The sequence below is a fragment of the Manihot esculenta genome, chromosome 14, assembly GCF_001659605.2.
Source record: "Manihot esculenta cultivar AM560-2 chromosome 14, M.esculenta_v8, whole genome shotgun sequence".
Taxonomy (NCBI): Eukaryota; Viridiplantae; Streptophyta; class Magnoliopsida; order Malpighiales; family Euphorbiaceae; genus Manihot; species Manihot esculenta.
This window is the reverse complement of record NC_035174.2, coordinates 8,935,766-8,955,019: the sequence shown is the minus strand read 5'-3', so window position 1 is coordinate 8,955,019 and position 19,254 is coordinate 8,935,766. Positions and strand designations below refer to the sequence as shown.

The window sequence follows — 19,254 nt, the reverse complement described above, 5'->3', positions numbered from 1 at the left end:
ATAATAGTCGAGATTCATATTTCTCAATTATGAATTTTAAAAAATTAATTAATAAATTTTATTACTAATAAAAAATGGCGGCATTTTTTTTCCCTTATTCCATTCCATGTTTGGAGATTTTCTTTTTCCACTTGTATTTGGCTGAACAAAGTGGAAGGAAAGTTAAAAATTGAAGGTTTCTTTCCCAAGCAATTGAAATTATAAAATCGGATACAAATTCAATTAAGTAATTCATATTTTACTACAAAAATAATATAGATAGAAAGAATTTTTTTTTTCTCTTCCAAAATAAAGAAAAAAGAGTTTATTTTTATTTTTATTTTTTTCTTTTTTGGATAAACTATAATTTAGTCCCTCTAATTTAGTGAAATATAATCTTTCGTCCATCTGTTTTAAAAAATCATCGATTTAATCACCGTAATTTTTAAAAACTATGCCATTTGTCCTTCCCGTTAGATTTTCAATTAAGTCACCGTTAATTTTAGTTAAAAAACTAAAATACCCATAACGGTTTCTTCTCTAATACTTTCGACGACTCTGTATATTTTCTTTCTTTTTCCATCTCTTTCTCTCTCTTGTCATGTAAACATTTGGGGCAGAAGAAGCTCGTGATACATAATTGAAAGGGTCACCTCTTATATGCCAAACCCATTATACTAATACATTTCCCACTCATTATGATGTGTTGGTTATACTTGTTTCCTGACAAACATGTTAGACATGAGGAGTGCTAGTGGTTAGATTCCATTATTTAATACACTCAGGATTCTTAATTATCATAATATGCAGACAGCCAACCAAGACTAGTGCAGCTTCAACTGCTGATAAAGGTTTCAAGTTGTTGCAGACGTCAATATCCTGCGGATGCCCCCTGTAGTGCTCTAGCAATTTTTTCCGTGGAGGCACACTTTCTTTAATAGCTGGAAGTTCCAAGAACTTTGCAAACCAAGCATCAACCAAAGGCATGGCTCTGCATTAATCAGGTTCACATCTGTTATTTTCTCAACAATACGAGCCTATATTCCAATTCAGCCTGTTGCAATTTCCACAAAATTTATCTTCACTTCCAAAGAAATGCTTCCTCTGAAGACCACTCTCTGGAGTCTCGAGATGCTCACGAGCTTCTTCTGCTGCTTTCTCTTTCTAATCTTCTTTTGCCCCAAATGTTTGCATGACAACAAAGAGAAAGAGATGAAAAAAGAAAGAAAATATACAAAGTCATCGAAAGTATTAGAGAAGAAGTTGTTATTGGTATTTTAGTCTTTTAACTAAAATTAACAGTGACTTAACTGAAAATCTAACGGGAGGAACTAATGCATAGTTTTTAAAAATCACAGTGACTAAATTGACGATTTTTTAAAACAGAGGATGAAAGGTTATATTTCACTAAATTAGAGAGATTAAATTGCAGTTTACCATTCTTTTTTTTTTACCCTTTTAATTTTCAACTTTGCCCTTTGACTTTAGATAATAAAGCCCAAGAAAGTGTCTATTTCAGTTTACTTATTCTATTCTTGGGGTGGTGCAGAGGGCAAGCTCTTGAAGGTAGAATTTGATCACCCAAGTAAGGGCTTCCCTCTTTATTTTCTGGAGCAAGACATATTCTCTAGTTTCTTTTGTGTTTAGCTAGAGCATAATCCTTGTTTCTTATTATCGGTGAACCTTTCTTTGTCCTTCTACCACTCTGTGCAAAGGAATTTGGCTCTTTCCTAGTTCATATTGGATTTCCCTCTACCTATAAGGGCCAGAGTAGTAAATAGCTTATGATTTTATTTGATAAGTAACCAATTTGATGGGTTGAGGACTTCTTTAAGAACTATTATGTTTTTGTAATGTGATGTTATCTTTCTTAATACTTTTTTTTTTATGTTGCAGATAAATAGTGTGGCTACATTAGCTTTTTTAGGCTCGTTTATTTCACAACAAATTATTTTTTTTTAAATATATTTTTTATATTTAATGCATTTAAAAAAATTTAAAAAATATATATTATAAATTAAGGGAAAGTCAAATTATTTTTTTTTAAATTGAGTTATTTTTAGCATTAAAAAAAATCTTACTAATCTTACCATAGTTTTTATATATAAATTTTATAATATTCTTTCATACAACAGTTACATAATTGAGAATAATTTTTTTTTAAAATAATTTTTATATAAAATACTATTTTCTACAAAATAAAAGTTCGTACTAAAAATTTTCTAGGACAACAACAAACAATACAGGTATATATATTTATAAAAATAAAAGAAAATTATACATAAAGAAAATTTGGAACAAAATCATTTATATAATTACTCTACCAATAAGAAAGAAGACAAAGTAAAAATACAGTAAAAAAATACCCTCCACAAACCATCGTTATAACTAAAAGAAATCAATGGAATGTGACAATCTACGCTCAGAGAAAATGAGGACAAAAATCTCAGGGAAAGTGTTTTTCCACTTTGACCTGAAATGTAGAATTGTAAAATTTGCTCGCTATTCCGATCAAGGTCTTTTTTCTTTTTTTTTTTTTAATTTTAAAATCCTTTCGTGCAAATAAGTTTAAATTTTAATAAGATATGATGGGAGATAAAGCTTACAAAAGTAACACAAACTCATACATTAAAGTGAAAATTGAGAGAAATTTTCTATCAGAAATTTATATGGTTAAAAGGACATATAAATATCAAATTTCATCTTTTAATTTAAATTTATTATTTTAAAATATTATTAAAAAATTAAATAAGATTAAAATAAAATAAACTGACGAAATCATAATTCACATTTTTAAATTATGATAATGATGATTGTATTTGATATTTTAATGAAAATTTAGAAATAAATTTAAGCTAGGCTTCGCCATACATTTTTTTTTGGATAAAATGTGTGATGAGCAGCAAAGGCAACGTGTAAATTGCCCTACAACCACTCTAGCTACAGATGGAGTTGGTAGTTGGAAAAGAAGTTCTTTTCTCTCTCATACTTTTTTTTTTTTTTTTTCCTTTAAAAATAAGTTTAAAAAATTATGGGTGGGGAATGAAAGGGAAGAGCCTTACCACAAAGCAACTGAATTGGCATTATCCTGAAAGGCAATTGAAGCATAATTCACTAAAAAGAAAAGCAAAATGATCTTCTATCATAATCTTAATTTCTGTTCCTGTTCCTTACTTTTTTGCTAGGATTGCCCATTCTAAATTTTAGGTTTACACTGATTTTATTTTGAAAACATTGCTTTTTGTTTAATATATAAAAACTTATTCATTAATTTCTCAATTTTAAAAATACTTTAAAATATATTTTAAAATTTAAAAAATATATTAATTAATTTATCCATTAAACAGTATAAAAAAATCTCTATTATCTTCAATAAAAATTAATTAGTAGATATTATTATAAAACTGATACATAAATTAATAAATTTTTTTATATTTTATAGATTAAATAATAAAATATTTTAAAAAATTTAATATTTTTTAAATTAATAAAGTTTTTCATATCATAAAAAAATAAGAATTTTTTTTTAAAGTGATGGGCCTTGATTGGGACTTGGTCCCTTTGTGTTGTTTGTTATGGGCTAAAAACAGAACTATAAATGGACCTTCAAATGGAGCCTTGGTTTTATTTTATTACTATGGGGAGTGATGTGAACTTCTATAATTGGATTATACAACAGAATAGTATTATTTTTCATTTCTCCACACTTTCTTATTAATTTTAATTATATCCACATTAAATCATCTCATGTGCATTTGATAATTAAATTTAAATCTTAAATTATTTAAAAAATAATTTATATTTAGAAAATATTTTTTGATTTTAATTTTAAAAATAAAATATATATATATCTTTTAGTAAGGATGTTAAAGAGTGTAAAATGATTTTTTTTAAAAAAGAAATAGCTTAATTTTTTAATTTTTTATTTGAATAGAAAAATATTTTTTATCAATAATTAAAATAATTGAAGTTTTCTTTTTTTCTTGTACATATTCCTCTTTAATCATTTAGTTCAGGAGTATGGACTAGTAATTTCATTTTTCATTCTCTCTCTCACTTAAGCATCAACAATTACCGGATCTTTCTAAATATACTAGTATACCTAACCCAACAATAACGGCCGCACATGCTGCAACGGCGTCGTAAGCAGCAGCTCATGCATAGGATAATTTTTAATGATCTATTTATTATTCTTCAAAATTCTACCAAATTTATCAATTTTAAAGCCGCATAAAAATCCCAACTTGTCAAATATTTTGGGTAATTTTAATTAGTTGATTTATTTTATTGACAATTGACAATTTGTGAAATGCATTTTCGTTGCATATCAGAAAAAAATAACAATTTTCAAGAACCCACATTGCCTAGGAAAGGAGTACGTCGGTTAGTGACCCAGAAGCACTCTCGGATCCTTCCAAGGCCGTCAAATGTCATTCCAAAGAAGACGACTTCGTTGTGCACACATCATGCCATATCGTTTGCAATTCAATTTGTTGATTTGCTCTTTTTTGTGTTGCATACAAACTGTTCGACAAAAAATCCCAACGACTTTTTAACTTTAAAAAGATCTTTCTCTTCTGTTGTCTCTGATACCTCTTTTGGCCATGGGGTCCTAGAGAAGAGATTGAGCAACTGCGGGCTGGCGCTTGAGGATCTTATAGATAAAGCCGTCATTATCATGCCGGAGCTCCCAGTCATCGCCATCTCCACTCATCCTCAGCTCACTTGACAGATATTCAGATAAAGATGATACAAGATTTGGGTTTCTGTTTTGGTTTGAACAGTGAAGGAAAATGCTAGGAGGAAAACAGATGAAGAGACTTAATGCTCAGTTTGGATAACTTTAGGCGAAGGAAAAAAAAAAAATTAAGGAAAAAACAGAACTTTACTTTTCTCTCTCTAATTTCCTTTACACTGTTTAGATAAGTAAAGATTTATTAATTTGTTATTTTATGTATCTTTTCTGTATAGAACAACGGCGCTATAATTTCCACGATCTACGTGGAAAAGAGAGATTATGAGTTTAAACCACAAAGCAGTCCACGTTAGCAACTAACCAGCTAAAGTGTAAAGATATAACTGGAAATAGGTGAAATGACTTTGGGTCGACTTCAATATTTTTGTGATTAATTGAGAGACAAATATTTCAATCAACTTGTTGCTCTTTGTTACCAAAGTCAATCTCACGTCTCCGCTCACCCGACGACCATATCGTCCTCTACTCCCCTCTAAACGTAATAAAAATATCCTCTCTATCTTCCTCCTCTGTAGTGAACATTCCCAAAATGAACCAAAACTTGTTAATGTCCTTCTCTCCATTCATTCATCTATTTACAATCACTTTCCTTCTCTTAGCCAGTAAGGCCATATGTGTATATGTAGATCCTCAGTTCTTAAGTTGCAGCGTCACCGGAACTTGTGGCGATGGCCAAATTATATCCTTCCCATTCTACATTCAAGACCAGCAAGAATCTTTCTGTGGTTACCCTGGATTCAATCTCTTTTGTCATAATAGCCGTCCAGTTCTCAGATTACGAGATGATAGTTATATTATCCACCAAATCGACTACATAAACCAGACTCTTCGTGTTTCAAACGCTGCGTTTTTAAATACAAGCAACGCTTGTGTTCCTCATCTATTGAAGAACACATCGCTACCCGATGACCGGTTCAATCTACTTTCAAACCAGACAGAACTCATCTTGTTCTCTCGTTGCAATTCAACACTACTTGGTGGTAGTAACAGTACACTTCTGAAGTACAAGGTTAATTGTTCTGGTGAAACAGAAACTGAAACTACTGGTCCAATTTTGTCGATATTTGATGGGGATCCTCTACTGGGTAGTGCATCAGAGGTGTGTGAAGAAGAATTGGCGGTGCCTGTGGATGTTCGAAGAGGAGAAAATGAAGGAATTGAGAGGATGGTAGAAAGAGGGTTCGTGTTGAAATGGACAGCTAGTCATTGCAGCATATGCGAAAGTAGTGGAGGCAAATGTGGGTTTAATAGCATCAATTACCTTTTTAGGTGTTTCTGCCCAGACCGGCCTCATGCTTTGGGCTGTGATCCTGACCTTCCAGTTGCAGGTGAGTTTTCTTTATTTGTTTTCTCATTGTCCACATATTACACGTATGTTTTGTTCTCTGTAGAAATGGCTGTCATTTCATGGCATTAGATAAGATAGGCAACTTGATTTGGTGATGGATTGAGATTATTTTAAAATGAGTTTAAACCTCTAAGCAGTCCATGTTAGCAACTAACTAGCTAAAGTCTAAAGATATAACTGGAAATAGGTGAAATCACTTTGAGTTGACTTCAATATTTTTTTGATTAATTGAGAGACAAATATTTCAATCAACTTGTTGCTCTTTGTTATCAAAGTCAATCTCACGTCTCCGCTCACCCGACGACGATATAAAAATATCCTCTCTATCTTCCTCCCTCTGTAGTGAACATTCCCAAAATGAACCAAAACTTGTTAATGTCCTTCTCTCCATTCACTCATCTATTTACAATCATTTTCCTTCTCTTAGCCAGTAAGACCGCATGTGTAGATGTAGATCCTCAGTTCTTAAGTTGCAGCGTCACCAGAACTTGTGGCGATGGCCAAATTATATCCTTCCCATTCTTTATTCAAGACCAGCAAGAATCCTTCTGTGGTTACCCTGGATTCAATCTCTTTTGTCTTAATAGCCGTCCAGTTCTCAGATTACTTGATGATAATTATATTATCCACCAAATCGACTACATAAACCAGACTCTTCGTCTCTCAAACGCTGCCTTTTTAAATACAAGCAACGCTTGTGTTCCTCATCTATTGAAAAACACATCACTGCCCAACGACGGCCGGTTCAATCTGTTATCAAACCAGACAGAACTCTTACTGTTCTCTCGTTGCAACTCAGCACTATTTGGTGGTAGTAACAGTGAACTTCTGAAGTACAAGATTAATTGTTCTGGTGAAACAGAAACTGAAACTGGTCCAATTTTGTCTATATTTGATGGGGATCTCTACTGGGTAGTGCATCAGAGGTCTGTGAAGAAGAATTGACGGTGCCTGTGGATGTTCAAAGAGGAGAAAATGAAGGACTTGAAAGGATGCTAGAAAGAGGGTTCGTGCTAAATTGGACAGCAAGTAATTGCAGCATATGCGAAACTAGTGGAGGCAAATGTGGGTTTGATAACAGCACCTACCATTTTAGGTGTTTCTGTGGAGACCGGTCTCATGCTTGGAGCTGTCTAGACCTGCTTACTGCAGATGCAGGTGAGTTTTTCTTTTTTCACTGTCCACATGATTAGCGTTAGCCCTATTACGGCCGCTTACACCCTTAATCGGATCAACAAGCAGGCCAGCTATTCCCAATAATCGAAATAGAAATTACAATGACATATTTTAACTGCTAATTGTTATGCCTCTGAAAAAAAAAACTTGCACACATGGTATTCCTCTGCTCATTGCTCTGCGTGTTAAGTTCTGACGATTCTGCACATGTTACACAACCCTGGTTTGGGATAGACTTGTGGTCTGAATCAGTTTCTTTTATTTCATTTTTCGTTGAACATGAGAACATATTTTGCACTGAAAACTTAGTTTTATATCGGATACAAGCTGCTTGCAGTTTTTTTTATTAGATATTTCAAAGTACGTAAATTTTCTCAGCATAACTTACGTTTTCTATTTTATTTTTTTTTAACATCATAATTCTTTGTTATTCTGATGCAGCAAAGGGCTTGGGAATGGATCTAGGACCGGCATTAGGTAAGTTATTGGCTAAAATTTCTCTCCTTTATGCGTTTGTTCTTAATGCTCTATTTAAATATTTCCATATTTAAATAACTTGTCTGTTTGAAAATGAAAAAATATAGCTCAACTTTATATTACCATAAATAATGTTTAATTGTCTAGAAAATGATGGTATATTGAGATTTTTTCCCCTATTTCCATTTCATATTAAACATGCCTACAATAGCTTAATTAAATGGTTTTGTTCTTATAGTTCCTTATTTGTGTGTTTACTACAGGTGCAATTTTAGCTCTTGTGATGATTGCTGTATGTTGTTGCATAAGAAAATTGAAACCCGACAACTCCATTTTCTTTTGGAAGAAGAAAACAGGAGACTCCAAAAGCATTGATGCCTTCCTCAAGAACCATGGACATATGCCCCTGACAATATACAGATATACAGAAGTTAAGAAAATGACAGAGAACTTCAAAGATAAACTAGGCCAAGGAGGCTATGGAGGAGTGTTTAAAGGCAAGTTACCTGATGGTCTTCTTGTGGCAGTGAAGGTCTTGAAGGAGTCAAAAAGTAATGGAGAAGAATTCGTTAACGAGGTAGCAAGCATTAGTCGGACATCTCACGTCAACATTGTTAATCTTTTAGGATTCTGTTATGAGGGTGCAAAACGGGCTCTAATTTATGAGTTCATGTCCAATGGATCTCTTGAGAAGTATATATATGAAGAAAATCCCTCGACAGCTAATTGCAAATTGGGATTGGAAACACTGCACGACATTGCAATTGGCGTTGCTCGGGGATTAGAATACTTGCACGGAGGTTGTAATACAAGGATATTACATTTTGACATAAAGCCTCACAACATTCTTTTAGACGAAAACTTCTGTCCTAAAATTTCAGATTTTGGCCTAGCTAAAATATGCCCTGAAACAGAGAGTATCATATCAATGATGGGTACAAGAGGGACTGCTGGATATATTGCTCCTGAAGTATTTTGCTGATGTATATAGCTATGGGATGCTGGTGCTAGAAATGGTTGGAAGAAGAAAAAACATCTGCTCGGTGGAAGATGATAATACTAGTGAGATTTATTTTCCAGATGGGATATACAAGAGCCTTGAACAAGGTGAAAAGCTTGGATTTTTGGGGATCGACGATGAAGATGAAAACCAAATAGCAAGAAAAATGATCCTTGTGGGCTTGTGGTGCATACAGACGAATCCCTTAAACCGTCCCTCAATGTGTAGAGTTGTAGAAATGTTGCAGGGAAGCATTACATCCTTGCAAATGCCGCCTAGGCCGACCTTGGTTTCCCCATTAAGATCATTTCCGCAAACATTGATAAATTCTTCAGCTACAGCTACAACTGGCATAACAGTGTGAAATCTCCCTGGTAAAGAAGTGTGTGCTTCTTTGTTTGGCAGCTAGAGAGGCCACAAAATGTGAGCCAAGAATATCTTTGAATCCTATGTATGACGTGTTTAGCAGATAAAATACCATATCCATGTATTATAGAGATTGTACTAATGAAGTTAATGACTATTGATTTTTCTTTCTTTTCAAATTTCAATTGGGTTGAAATATTCTAGGACATGTGAGTCCTTCAACGATGTAGGATCTTTCCAGCCTCCATGAAACTAAGTACAGTCTAACAACCATAAACAAATGTAACCACTCTGTAGATCGGTAGGAAGGATGACCGACGGTGACCAGGACATTCATGAGTATGCGTTTTGATCATATATTTACGAAGTATACGTTTTTTGAAATTTCCAAGCTCTGCATCATTCAACTATTAAGCTTTTGAACCGACTGCATAATTATATTTTGAACACAGTTGCAGAATTGAGATTGAAGCTAGGACTACAACTGGGTATTCTACTTCCTCAACGTCTGAATTTCTCTTCTTCATGTACTGCTCGACATCTAATGGAGAATTTCTCTTATAATCCTTCCTTCTGCATCAAAATTATGGTGATTTTGACTTTCATTCTGTTATTATAGTTCACGTGTTCTAATTCTAAAAAAAGTGATGATAAATTGAAAAGTGCATGAACATAGTAACATCTAAAAATGGAAGGTAGTCTACAATTTAAAAGCAATGCAAAAAGTCAACCCTTTTGTTATGACATGGAAGAAATATTCCTTTTGACCACTTTTATATATTTAATGTTTTTACACATTGATTAATAATTCAATTGAATCACTCAAATTGTATTCAACTGCTTCTTGATTTGATTAAATTACTTTTTATCTCATTTAATTACTTCGATTTTAATTTTTTAATCAGTTATTAAAAAATTAATAAAATAAATTTAATAAATTATAGAAGTAGTCATTATATTTAATAGAGGCAAGGGTAACATTTGAAAAGAATTAGTTAATATTCTTTAACTTTTAAAAATAAATAAAATTAATATTAAAAAATAACAAATAAAAGTAAAATAAAAAATAATAAATAATACCACATGATAAATTTAAAAATCAGAAAAAATACATTTCATTTTCTTGAAGAAATTGAATATGGACTTCCAACCTTTTTTTTCCAGTTTTAACACATTTTTTTTTAATGAATTTGACGCTGCAAATAATAGAGAAGACAAGAGCTTGTGGTCGGTTTGAATTACCCCCACGTCTTTTTTTCTTTCAATTCATTATCTTTGAAAATAAATTCTCATAAAAAAGAATTAAGAAAATAAAAGCACCTTTTTTATGAAAATTAATTCAAATAAATTTTAAATATAATTTTCATTTTGATTCAAAATGTTTAATTTTGATCTCACTGTATAAATCTCTTTTAATTTTCTATCTCTAATGATGTTGGATGCACTTCAGATTATATGAATATCCATTGGCAATTGTAATTTCTAATTAAGAAAATTAATTGTTGAATATTTAGGTTTTACATACTATAATATATTACCTTCTATAAATATAAATTACACAAAATCATGATAGGTGGCACTTTATGTTAATAAAATAGTAGTTAGACAGAAAAAAAATTTTATTTAGTAGTCCTTTTGAAAAAAAATATTAAGCGGAAAGGTTTAGAGTAATTGATTATTTTATTAATTAAATAAAATTTTAAAATCAATAATATATAAAAATTATAATATTATTTTATTTAAAAAAATAATCGCACTTTTAAATATCCTAATAAATATTCTAGCTCCTTTTCAAAAACAATAACCGACAAAATTGATGAAATTCCTCCTTTTAAAGGTGGAAAGATCTTAAAAAAGAAAGTTTCTCTCTCCCTATTAAGTGAAACTTCTTCCTCACGCTAAGGACCTTCTATCTCCATTTTTTTTAACTTTCTCTTTCTTTTCTTTCTATTTATTTTTTTATATTTCCTACTTAGCATTATTATTTAATTTAACATTCGAAAGTCTTTATTGAAATATATTTTTAGTAAACTCTTGATATTTTTTTTATTTAATAAATTTTCTTTTAAAATTAAATATTAAAAAATTCATATAAAAAAAGTGCAAAAAATAAATATATAAAAAATTATATTATAATTTATCATTAACTTATAACATATAAAAAATAAAATTTATTAAAATTATAACACATATACATATACATGATTTAAAAGAGACGGGCAAACTCTTCTACTGAATTAATTATAAAAGTTTAATTTATAGAGTATAAAAATTAGACTAGATATTAATATTCGTGACTTTTTCAATATCTGAAACGATCAAGTCGACCTATTCAATACTCGTACGTACATGAAAATTACATATGGAGACTACTAAACTCAATAAAGGTCGTGCATATCAACTACAATCTAATAAAACTATAATGAAGGTGTCGATTTCGAGCGCGACATCAATCCCTCCTCGCCTTTTTCAAAAATAATTAATTAGTTAGAAGTATGTACTTTTAAACTCAACTTAGTTGTTAGAACAGATGAAGAAAATTAAGGATTTAAGTTTAAACTGAATTCATTTTGAAGATTTCACTAATTATATTATGCTATTATGTGCATTAATATTAACTTTAATAATATATATTAAATTAATATAACTTAAATACCATTTTATTTTTTAATTAATTTTCATATGACCACCCAAAAATAATTATATTATGCTTGGTTAGTTAAAAAAAAAAAAACATGTTACTTTATCATATGTTACTAAATAATGACAATCTACCTGTATAAAACGAAGTAGTTTTGTATATAAAATAGCAAAAACAAAAAATTGAAAGCCACTTGACTCCATTTACGGGTTTGATAGGGTTTTATGATTTTTTAATTTTAGGGATAGTTCGGACTAATAATTTACAAAATTTCCAATTAAGCTACGAATTTCAATCCATTTTGTAAGAAATTTCGTTGATCTTATTCAAGATTTGAAAAATGATAATAAATTAATAATTATTTTTTATTTCAACTTGCATAGTTGAGGAGCTTATGAGACTTAAAAAAAACCCCTTTATTAAAATATTATTAATTATAGTAGTTATTATTATTTTTAAAATAATTTTTTTATCTAAATTAAGTTAACGAAAATTCATAATATAAAATGAGGGTGAAATTTATAAAATTTATATATTTAGCATATGATTTATATAGACTCAACTAAGTAAATTTTTTTTATAAAATAATTCTTACGCTTTGTTTGGAAAATTTTTTTAGAGGAAAAAAAATTGATAGAAGGAATATTTTCCTTTTGTTATTTTCTCTCTCCCGTTTGGATTACAAATTTTGTTAGGGAGAATATGCAGAAGTTTCATATTCACAACTCACAAGGTCATCGGCTTAGATTCAACAGTCTAAGTTATAAGGCGGATACCTTATTCATCATTGACTATTGAAGGGACAGCCCAATCCTCCATCAACTTGTCGCCCTTAATTATCAAGTCAAACACCTCCTTCTCAAGCCTCGACCACCTTACTATATTGCCCTCGCCTCCTCTCCCAATGCAATAAAAAAAATGATCCTCTCTCTGTCTTTCGATCTCCACACTGATATCAGCATCTCCAAATGAACCAGCACTGGCCGTTGATACCCTTCTCTCCATTCATTCATCTATTTACAATCACTTTCCTTCTCTTAGCCAGTAAGGCCATATGTGTATATGTAGATCCTCAGTTCTTAAGTTGCAACGTCACCGGAACTTGTGGCGATGGCCAAACTATATCCTTCCCATTCTACATTCAAGACCAGCAAGAATCTTTCTGTGGTTACCCTGGATTCAATCTCTTTTGTCATAATAGGCGTCCAGTTCTCAGATTACGAGATGATAGTTATATTATCCACCAAATCGACTACACAAACCAGACTCTTCGTGTTTCAAACGCTGCGTTTTTAAATAGAAGCAACGCTTGTGTTCCTCATCTATTGAAGAACACATCGCTACCCGATGACCGGTTCAATATACTTTCAAACCAGACAGAACTCATCTTGTTCTCTCGTTGCAATTCATCACTACTTGGTGGTAGTAACAGTAAACTTCTGAAGTACAAGGTTAATTGTTCTGGTGAAACAGAAACAGAAACTACTGGTCCAATTTTGTCGATATTTGATGGGGATCCTCTACTGGGTAGTGCATCGGAGGTGTGTGAAGAAGAATTGTCGGTGCCTGTGGATGTTCGAAGAGGAGAAAATGAAGGAATTGAGAGGATAGTAGAAAGAGGGTTCGTGTTGAAATGGACAGCAAGTAATTGCAGCGTATGCGAAAGGAGTGGAGGCAAATGTGGGTTTAATAGCAGCAACTACCATTTTAGGTGTTTCTGCCCAGACAGGCCTCATGCTTCGGACTGTGATCCTGACCTTCCAGTTGCAGGTGAGTTTTCTTTATTTGTTTTCTCATGTCCACATATTACACGTATGGTTTGTTCTCTGTAGAAATGGCTGTCATTTCATGGCATTAGATAAGATAGGCAACTTGATTTGGTGATGGATTGAGATTATGAGATATGCCTTTTCTGGGTTTTGCTTTGGATATTGATTACCTGCCAGCTGCCACTTGTGTAGCTTGCCAGTAATAGATTAGTCTGTGAATGCCTTGCTGGCTTTGCAGCAGCCATTAGTTAAGGTAGAAAAAAAAAATTATCGCGTAGGAGAGAGGTTAGTCAAAGGCTTTTGCCCTTTCATGAACAAGTCCTGGCTACTGCTGCCATTTGATTTAGAGCAGGACATCAAACTTTAGCTGTCAGAATCAAGGGACTGGAAAAAGAATTTGGTCATCTTCCACTCGGGCATCAAAGGAAAAATAGGAGCAGAATTCAAGAAATGTAGAACAAAAAATAATGAGAATAATTAGCTTGAAATTGACGCCCTCCCCAATTGAACTTAGTTCCCAATGACCCTTTGAAAGTCTAGTGATGAAAATCATTACTTAAGGATAAGCAACACATTAGTCAAATTGATATCTATTGGATATAATATAAAAATTTTAATATTTCTAAACCTTTCATAAAATATGAAGTTTTAATTATCCAAATATATATTGATAGATTTATAAGTAAGAGGGATGATTAAGTTATATCTATGTTTGATGATAGTTGAAGGAAATTAGTAGAAGCAAAGCATGATGAAACATTCTCATTTTATTTTAATCATAAAATTTATTTGATGATCTCAATTATAGTCTTAATTATATTAATATTTCTAATTATAATAAGTTTTATCTACTGTTTTGCTTCTTATTCTAATTTCTAGCTTTAGGAAGCCATAGACTTGACCATAGAGTCTTCTGCTCTTTAAAATAAAAAACGCTTTGAAAGCAAAAGAGTAGATGTAAAACTCAAATTTAATCATGGAGAATAGTATTCTATTTAAATTAAAAAAATTAATCGAATTAAATTAATTTAAAATTTTAATTTAATTTTTTATTTATTTTAATTTAATTCAATTTTTAATTTTAAAATTTTTATTTATTTCAATTCGATTTTATTTTTATCATAAAAAATTTAAAAAAATAAAATCAAACTTATTAATATTAATAGTATTTTTTTATAATATAGAGATTAAAATATAATTATAATTAAAATATTTTAATTAAATTTTAAAATATTAAAAATAAAATATAAAAAATAAAAAAAAATTTAAAAAATTCAACTCATCAAATCAAATTAAATTAAATCAAATCAGATTAATTTAATTCAGTTTGATTTATATTTAAAATCGATTTAATTTAATTTATATTAAAATTTTAAATTTTAGTTTATTCGATTTAATTTTAAATTAAATTGGCTAAATATTCATCTCTAATATAACATCATCAAATACGTTAATGATTTTGATTGAAATTTAGTGAAATTCTTTTTATGGATGGCGTAGCATTAAATCAGTGAAAAATTGTTTCTTTTACAGCGAAAAATTCAAATTTTGATAGTTCTAATTTTTCTTTTAAAAAAATTAATTATTAAAAATAAAAATAGTAATTGATTGATCCACATTTCAATTTCTTATACAATGAAAAGCCCATAAAGAATCCTTTACTTCACTCAACAGATAAAAAATCTAAATTATTTTTTAAATTGGGTGTTTGGCCTTTTTGTCCAAAACAATCCAACCCAAGTCATTTGAAACATCAAAGTCTAACAAAGAAGGATTGCTGAGGATGATTTAGGCTGATGCTGAGTTTCCTTGGGATAGGTGACCATTTCAATCCAACCAAATCAATCAAAAATCAAATTTGAGAAATTTATTGATATTAAATTTAATTAGAGAAAAAATCAAATTACTTTAATTTAATTCCGTTCAATTTAATTGTGCTTTTTAATAGATTTAATTTTAAACTTTATTTTTAATATTTTAATATTTAATTAAAGTATTTCAATTTTAATTTTTTATTGATAATAATTATTAAATAATATTAAATATAAAAATTACAATTTTTTTAAAAGAAATCAATTCCATACAACTATTCATATAAAATTATTAAAAATAACTATTCAAATTAATTTTATAAAATTTATTTTTATCAAAATTAAATCGAATACTTCTCACTTTTTGGACACCTCGTCATCTCTTATCCTTCTATCTATATGTCCTCGTGGACTGTCAGATAATTATTATCCAATGTGCTTACTGGTTATTTGCTTATCTGTTGAATTAAAGGCTCATACTAGATTCGAACCATCAAGGATTCTGCGGCTTAGTGTCCTCTCAACTAAGAGTTTCAAAAGGGTGTTATAATAATAACAATAGCAAGTGGTATTATAGTGGAATATACAAAGAACATCTGAATTTTTCTTTCATGCTGATATTGGATCCCATAGAAAGAAATGGAATGGGAGAAATCAGGGAAGGAAATCAGAATGAAACCCTGGAATTGGAATTGGGTAATAATCAATTCATAATCTTGACTATATTATTATGACTACACCGTGAGAACACATTTACCCTTCATCCCCCGTCTAGTACTTCAGCCGCATCGACTAAGGCCTATCACAGCTATATCTTCTTTTCCCAGTTCTTGAATTCCAAGCAAATGATACGACTTTGAGATTTAGATGCCACTTTTTATTCTGTCTGTTTGCACCGATTCCAGACCATTTGATTTCCCCAACTAGACGTACTCTTCACAATTTCCTTGAAGTCTGGGGACTTTACAGGAAAAAGCTTGTCTGTTTTTTTCAAAAGAAGTATTTCCCTATATTCTATGTTGGGAAAGACGCGTAATTGCTATTTGCCAGTTTCCCTCTTTATGATTTGTAGAAACTTGCAGGATTTCCTCAAGAGTTAAAAGTTTGATAGGTGCTGGTCAATCTGGAGGTGGAATATTCCTGTGTTTAGATTTTTTTCTTAATTTTCCCATTTCTTCAAGTCTTTTGCATTAAAATTTCTAAGTCAATAGGCGTGTTTAACACATAGAAAACCATATATATATATGCATACTCTGTGAAGCTGTATTGCCAAGGGACATAGGCATGGCTCGTGTCTCTTTGTTAGTATTCATTTTTCTGTGTCACCTTGGACTTCAATCTGCTGAAAAAGAAATGAAGCCCCATCGAAATTGCCCATCTTTTCGTTGTGGGAAGCTTGGTGAGATCAAGTTCCCCTTCACTAATTCCAAATTTCCTACACACTGTGGTCTGTTAATGGTAGAAGGTTGTGATAATGACGTTCAGAAGATACAGTTGGAAAAAGGAGGAAGATGGTATGAAATTATAAATATTTCTCAGGCCAATGCCATTTTTATTCATGACAGTATGTTCTCAGAGCTTCTGGATTCTCGTGATTGTAAGGCCTTCAAAAATCTGAGTCTACCCAACTTACCTTTTCTCTCTTTTCAAATTACTCAAAATCGAAGCTTGTTGGAATGCAAGCATAAGCTTAAAGATCATCCTTCCCCGTTGGAGCATTCAGGCTGCAATAACTCGAGTATATATTATGCTCGTGAACGAGAAATTTTACCAAGTCTTCCACCTCAGTGTTCACTTATTCAGCTTCCGTGGCATCAAAATGGAAATCAGGACATTTTTACGCAGTTAACTGCCAACTTCTCGCTTGAAGTGCAAGTACTTCACGATTGTAAGAGGTGTCTTTTTAGAGAAGGAGATTGCCAGGTGAACGGAGGGCATAAGTTTTATTGTGCTAATGTAAAAGAAGGTAAAATCATTAGAATTAAAAATGAATATAACTTGAATTTTTCACTATAGAGAACCTTTGATTTCCATGGTTTCTTAAGTGGGTCCTCATTAATAGAACTGAATCTGCTGCGGTGAATTTAGATTAAAAGCTAATTTTCAGGTTTTGTCTGTTAGCCATTTTGTTCTGCATGAGTTTCTCTTCATTATTTAATGTTAACACCCTACTTCTCTTCAAATTCTGTTTGCAGGAAATAACAAATTCAGTTTGAAGTTAGGATTGGGATTAGGTAAGTATACTGCAAAAATAATTCTGCTTTATGATTCTTCTTAGCATGCATGGAAATTTTAAACAATTTTACTCTGTTTTTCAGGGGGAGGCATTGGAGTCCTTGTCATGATACTGTTTCTTTTCATTTTCATCGGTTACCGTAGAAGAAAATCTGATCCCTCTAACTTCCTGTCAACGAATTCTGACCCCTCTTCAAAATCAGACCTAGAAGGTGGCGGAGTCTACTTTGGTGTCCCACTCTTCTCCTACACTGAGCTTGAAGAAGCCACTAGTAATTTTGACAGCAAAAATGAGCTTGGAGATGGAGGTTTTGGAACAGTGTATTACGGTAAGAGCTAATGATAAATGCAGAAAAACAAAGTTACAGAATGCTCCATCATTTAGTTGAATCATGAATGAGCTTATTTTGATCTGTTTAAACCAGGTAAGCTCCGAGATGGACGAGAGGTTGCAGTCAAGCGCTTGTATGAGAATAATTACAGAAGGGTTGCACAGTTCATGAATGAAATTGAAATCCTTACACGGCTACGCCACAAAAATCTTGTCACCCTTTACGGCTGCACTTCTCGCCGGAGCCGCGACCTCCTCCTTGTATATGAGTACATTCCCAATGGTACGGTGGCTGATCATCTCCATGGTGATCGTTCAAAGTCCAGTCCACTGACATGGCCTGTCCGAATGAGCATTGCAGTAGAAACAGCTAGCGCTTTGGCTTACCTACATGCTTCAGACATCATACATCGTGATGTCAAAACGAATAACATTCTCCTCGACGACAACTTCTGCGTTAAAGTTGCTGATTTTGGTCTGTCAAGGTTGTTTCCCAACGATGTTACTCATGTCTCAACAGCCCCACAAGGAACACCAGGCTATGTTGATCCTGAGTATCATCAATGCTATCAGCTTACTGATAAGAGTGATGTCTATAGCTTTGGAGTTGTGTTGATTGAGCTGATATCATCAATGCCTGCTGTTGATATTAACAGGCATAGACATGAGATTAATCTAGCTAACTTGGCAGTACACAAGATTCAAAAATGTGAATTTGATGAGTTGATTGATCCATCTTTTGGGCATAAGTCTGATGCAGAAGTTAAAAGAATGACAATTGCGGTGGCTGAGTTAGCATTCCGATGTTTGCAACAGGACAAGGAAATGAGACCCACCATGGATGAGGTGTTGGAGGAATTAAAGATAATTGAAAGTGCAGAGTACAAGGAGAATCAGGAGGAGATGCATGTCGATGATAAGCCATTGATGAATATGCTGCCACCACCTTCACCGCCAGATTGCGAAGACGATTCGCTTTTGAAAAATATCCGATTGCCACCTTCACCGGATACAGTAACTGCTAAATGGGCTAGTAGTTTTTCTACAACACCTAATACCAGTGGTTAGATTTTTTCTAGATGGAAAAAATTGACAAAGTTGCTTTTGATTTTACTTTCTTTTTTGTTGTTCATAGAGATAAAATTGAAGGCACAGAATCAATAGGAAAATTCATAGGGGAATGTATATAGTAAATGAAGGAACTAGTTATGCAGCAATGTCCATATTCTGCATCCCATATGATGAATCCTTACTTTTTTGCTCTTTGCATTCTTTGCATCCCGTTCTATATTCATCTCTGATCATATACAAGTGGCTCTTTCTTTTTTCCACATAGAAAAGCAGAAGAAACATAGTTTAATGTAA

General features: G+C 31.8%; 1 protein-coding gene and 1 pseudogene across 2 annotated transcripts; both read left to right on the top strand.

Moving 5' to 3' along the window:
• The first annotated feature begins 4,174 nt into the window (after positions 1–4,174).
• Positions 4,175–9,273, top strand: LOC110599621 (annotated as a pseudogene).
• Positions 9,274–12,552: 3,279 nt separating this feature from the next.
• Positions 12,553–19,150, top strand: LOC110599619 (LEAF RUST 10 DISEASE-RESISTANCE LOCUS RECEPTOR-LIKE PROTEIN KINASE-like 1.1). Of its 2 annotated transcripts, none has more exons than XM_021736090.2 (4): positions 12,553–13,513; positions 17,519–17,557; positions 17,642–17,887; positions 17,984–19,150. In XM_021736090.2, exons 1-4 carry the CDS (start codon positions 12,712–12,714, stop codon positions 18,955–18,957), a joined length of 2,061 nt encoding a protein of 686 aa, XP_021591782.1. In that variant the 5' UTR covers positions 12,553–12,711; the 3' UTR covers positions 18,958–19,150. The 2 variants fall into 2 exon arrangements, with proteins under 2 accessions (XP_021591782.1, XP_043806311.1); XM_043950376.1 differs by lacking the exon at positions 12,553–13,513 and adding an exon at positions 15,716–17,289.
• The last annotated feature ends 104 nt before the right edge of the window (positions 19,151–19,254 follow it).

Bases quoted from the DNA above. Each gene is read 5' to 3' on its own strand.
- LOC110599619 (XM_021736090.2), top strand. From the start codon at position 12,712: ATGAACCAGCACTGGCCGTTGATACCCTTCTCTCCATTCATTCATCTA. The intron at 17,558-17,641 runs GTAAGTATACTG...TCTGTTTTTCAG, and splicing joins GAAGTTAGGATTGGGATTAG to GGGGAGGCATTGGAGTCCTT. The intron at 17,888-17,983 runs GTAAGAGCTAAT...TGTTTAAACCAG, and splicing joins TTTTGGAACAGTGTATTACG to GTAAGCTCCGAGATGGACGA.